The sequence below is a fragment of the Antrostomus carolinensis genome, unplaced genomic scaffold (genome assembly GCF_000700745.2).
Source record: "Antrostomus carolinensis isolate BGI_N321 unplaced genomic scaffold, ASM70074v2 scaffold3733, whole genome shotgun sequence".
NCBI lineage: Eukaryota > Metazoa > Chordata > Aves > Caprimulgiformes > Caprimulgidae > Antrostomus > Antrostomus carolinensis.
The window spans coordinates 11,116-15,791 of NW_010302952.1; the positions used below are offsets into that span (position 1 = coordinate 11,116).

Below are 4,676 nucleotides of genomic sequence, written 5' to 3' on the forward strand. Positions count from 1 at the left end.
CTTCCGACAAACCCTCCTCGACTCCCCCACTGCTGCTGCTGCTGGTACTGTTCCTTGGACATGGCTACTTTTATTTCACACTGGGAACAGAAAGTTAAAAGTCAGATGCAATTAGCAAAGGCAAACCCCAGAAACCATTCTTAAACTTACAGAACACTAAGCTGAAAATAGGATTTGGTCACCCTGGTGCTCTCCTTGAAAAGTAATGGAGAGCTTACACTCCCCAACTTGGAAACAGCTGTAAGACACTGGTGTTATAAAAACACTTCAAGTCTCCTAATTTTCTGCCATTTGAACCAATTCTGAAAAGAATGCTTGTTTCTTTGTATGACCTTCTGTTTTCCCTTTGGAATAGTCCTCTGAGGTCTATTTATCTGGGAAAAGTGAAATAAAATCTGAATTACAAAAGTATGGTCAACACTTTTACTCAGCTCTGCTCTGAAGCTTCCACTGCACATTCATCCAATGAAACAGAGGCCAGCTACAAGCTGAGTTTTTGTCACTACGCTGAATTTCAACCCGGTTTCTGAAAGGAACATAACTTCCAACAGGAAAGCCTAAGTTCCCGTTTCATTTCAGTTTGGGAAGCGCTCTTCAGATAAACTGACATTTTGTTTAAACAACAAAATATTTCCATTTTAAACACACAAAGATCCGGGTGCCAGGAAAACATGGTGCAGCCTGATCCAGCAGATCAGTGACCCAGCACTCTGACCACAAAGCCAGAGAACGTGGGAGCCTCACCATGAACAAACACGCTGTGGCCCAGCCCTCTCCCCACAGAGAGTGCAGGACAAAACCTCCTCAGCTCAGGAGTTCAGATTACAGTAACCCACCCCCAGCACCTATATAAATCCTTCACAGGCTTAATGCCTATGTGTGAGAAATAACGCTTACAGGTATGCTCAGACTATTATCCCCAGACAGATGCAGCTGATAAGGTAATTCCCTCTATTCTCATTGCTCAGTTTCTTTACGAAAAACTCCACCTACTTTACTAAGCCCAACGTTGTGGTATTTCTTTTCCATTATCTTCTTCACTGGTTCCTCCTCCTTGAAAGTAATGAAGCAAAATCCACGCCTCTTGTTAGTTTTGTTGTCCATAGGGAGCTCTATCGATTCAACCTGGTAGAAGACAGTGATTTTATCTTTTATCCTGCCATTCATACCACTTAAAAATGTTTCTAACGGGTTGTAGTGGTTAACTGAAATTATTTAGACTTGAATATGACAACGTGCCTCTTCGTAGGGCTTTACATCACTAGAAATCATCACCACCAACATGACAAACATCACCTTCACTGGAAACAGTGCTCGTAATTGTGTAAAAGATTTTCTTCCTCATTCGGGCATTCAGGAACTCACACAACATACAGTCCACAAAGAATATTTCAGTTGTTTGCCTTTCAGTTTTAACTCACCTAAGACTGAAGTAAGCAGGTGTTTCAAACCCTGAGCAGACCTAAACCTTCAAGTTTCATACGAAAAAGAAGTAGCTTTGTGCAAGTGCACAGGTCTGTTCATCAACCCACATACAGATTCAACTACTGAGACACGTGAAATTACACTGGCCACCAAGCTTACAGCAGCGCCCGTGCAGGCTGCATTTGGGGGCTGCTTTTTATTACTAAATTTGTGAAGACAGAACAAGTTTTACAAGTACAAGCAGTTTATTCCACCACGTACCTCACCAAAACCTCCAAAATATTCCCTTATTTTCTCCTCAGGCGTGTCTGGAGATAAGCCCCCAACAAAAATCTTTTTAACGGGTTCTTTTGTTTTCATGGCTTTAGCTCTTTTTGGATCAATGACCTTTCCATTCAGCTTGTGTTCCTTCTGGTCCATGACCTGTGGAAAATTCAAAACACAATCTTAGGGTTCAAGCTAAATGTTCTGCTGATGTTTCAAGCAAGGCCCAGCTATTTTATACTCAGTTTTTGTTTATGTTATCACTTCAATTTCAATACTTTGATTACAACAATAATTTGTTAAACAAAACCCAGCAGTTCCATGATTTTGATCACTATCCACTGACACAGTTATGACAAAGCTTTTCAAGAGTCACTGGGAGCCACGTACCACCCAAGGTTATGTAAGAGGAAGCACTCAGGAAGTACTTTACAATCCCATCCTCTAATCTCATGAATTAAAGAATCTGTACTTTAGATATCACCCAAGGTGAATACTTTTCAGTGTGCTGTGGCAACAGCATTTTAGAAAGGTTAACAGCTAATTTTTGCTGGGATGAAGCCCAAATGTATCAAAGCCACTGGCTCTACTCTAGGGCTTCATGTTGCAGCTCTGGAACACAAAGACTTGAAGTTCTTTGTAAATTATTGTTCTCACAGGAGTAGGCAGCAGACATTTACATACAATATTTTTAAAGTGCTCGAGTCCAGTGGCTCGCAGTACACCCCCCTCCAAGCACCCAAAGCCACACTCTGGGAATCACTGCTGGTCCTGGCCACTGTATCACAAGTAAGATGGTTTAGGAAAAAAATATTTCAATAACCATCTTAAATACATTGTATCCCAGAACCATCTTTAGCAGATCAGTACAAACAACTATGGATACAATCATCTGAGTGCTGCATCTCTGCCACCTAAAACCGAACATGTTGTTTGGGTACATGAACACACCTTATCTACACTCTCCGACTCTTTGAAGAGGACAAAGCCGAAGCCTCTCGATCGCCCAGTGATGGGATCTAACTTCAGAGTGCAGTCTACGACTTCACCAAATTTAGAGAAATAGTCCTTCAGGTCCTTCTTTGTGGTGTCCCAGCTAAGGCCGCCGATAAACATTTTCCTGTTAAGACAAGATGGTTAATCTGTTAATGTGTCTTACCCCAAATCCTGTCCTGTCAAGCTTTATGAGCTCAGTGACCTCATGTCAAATGTTATCAGTGACACTACAAACACAGGCCTGCACTTTTCGACAACTTTCTTAAATGAGCCTGGCCAGATTAGACAAAGACTTACACCTACACACAAGTTTTGCACCATCTTCCACTGCAGCGGCTTACTCTGCTATTCCAAGAAACTACAAAGAGTAAAAAAGCTATTTGACTACTTCCTTGCATGTCCACCAGTACTGACCCACCAGAGGGGCTTAATTCTGCTCAGTTATCTGCAGAGCCTCCACGCAACTGCTTATGAAACAAACACGGAACAGATTTATAAGGCAGTGCAGTTAAAGAGAAACATTAATATACCAGTCTGGATTGGACGTATGCCAGTAGAGTAAACTAAAACAAATAAAGCGGTAAAAAAGCAAAGTATTAGATGGTCAAAACTTATCTTTCCTCACAAAACCATGATATAAACACCTGGCATAATCCAATACAGTCACGAGAACATCTTCCCAATATATTACCAACAGGACCAGTGTTGCTGAGCAAATGTGTACAGCAGATAACTCTGATCATGACTTGTGTTTTCAAAAGCCCACTGGAAGCTTGGAATCAAATCATGACCATCCCATTATATTAGCAAGCCCACGCCCCCCCGAAAAAGTTAAAAACAAAATCAAGAACCACTGTGTCTCAAGAGGAAACACTTCATGATCTGCATCAATCAAAAACCAGGCCAATATGCACACAAATGAAACATTCCTAGTTATTAGGCACAGGGCTTATGCACTCATTCAAAAGAGGATTTGATTTGAGATGATCTCTTCTAATACTGATGAAGAAGATTTTACAGCGGGCTCAAAACAAAAAGCATGATCCATTATGATCTATAAAAACACTTTCTACAAAGCTTTGTCCATTTTCCCCATACCAACTTATTCCACAATCACACACGGTTACCAGAAAACCTGAAGAACCACTGTAACACGTTTCCAACTCCTCCACTTTCCACATGGATACAAATATTTCTGCCAATCGTTTACAATCGCGTCGTACTTCCACGAGTCAAACTCTCCCAAATCGAAAGCTGCTCATGAAAACTAAACTAACTCTGTTGAATTAGTTGTGCTCTTAGAGAATTAACAAGAGCGTTCAGCTTCTGACAAACATAACCAACCTCCAGACAGATGAGGGGGTTCAGGACCTTCATATGTTTCTACAAAAAGTCTTACAGTCTATAAACAGGAGCACCAATTCCCCATCCCATTATCTCCAGATCTCTCTTCGACAAAACACCAAAAGCCCTTTCTAGTCTGAGACCTGACTGTCTTCAGGACCAAAATGGAAAAAATGGTCCACCATGGTAAACCAGCAGCCTCATACCAGTAAGGACAGTAATTCAAAACATGCTGTGTGTCCTTGTGTTGATCCATCTTTAAGGTTTGTGGTTGTCTGGTTGGTTGGTCGGTGGGCTTTCCTAAAAGCAGCAAAAGAGAACAGGGAGGATGCAGCACGGTAATTCTGACACATGGGGGACAGCGATACTCCAGCAGTTACTACCAAACATACACTTACTATGTGACATACAAAACACCTGTTTTAGTTATCAACCATTAACATACAAAACCTGGTTTAGAGTTATTAACAATCACCATCAGCATCTAAAACCCTGCTTTGTATCACTAAGTGCCTGACAGACCAAGAACACACGTGTGAAACTGGCAGCCCTCTGCAGGATTTTCTTCCCACTATGCAGTAACTCCACCTGTGAAACACACCAGTTACAGAAGGGCAAAACACAACTGCCTCAGCTTGCCACGACAC

At 41.6% G+C, this 4,676-nt stretch overlaps 1 protein-coding gene across 2 annotated transcripts in view; it reads right to left on the reverse strand.

The window, feature by feature from the left end:
• HNRNPD (heterogeneous nuclear ribonucleoprotein D) overlaps nt 1-2,810 on the reverse strand; it is a 5,623-nt gene extending 2,813 nt beyond the window's left edge. The window contains exons 1-4 of one of the 2 annotated variants that reach the window (XM_010163913.1): nt 2,641-2,810; nt 1,687-1,848; nt 994-1,125; nt 1-80 (exon numbers count right to left, since the gene is read on the reverse strand). The exon at nt 1-80 is cut by the window's left edge and continues 41 nt beyond it. In XM_010163913.1, the coding sequence (XP_010162215.1) occupies nt 1-80; nt 994-1,125; nt 1,687-1,848; nt 2,641-2,805 (539 nt within the window). In that variant the 5' untranslated portion in view covers nt 2,806-2,810. The remainder of the gene's footprint in view (nt 81-993; nt 1,126-1,686; nt 1,849-2,640) is intronic. The other variant, XM_010163914.1, reaches the window with a different exon arrangement.
• Nucleotides 2,811-4,676: the final 1,866 nt, after the last annotated feature.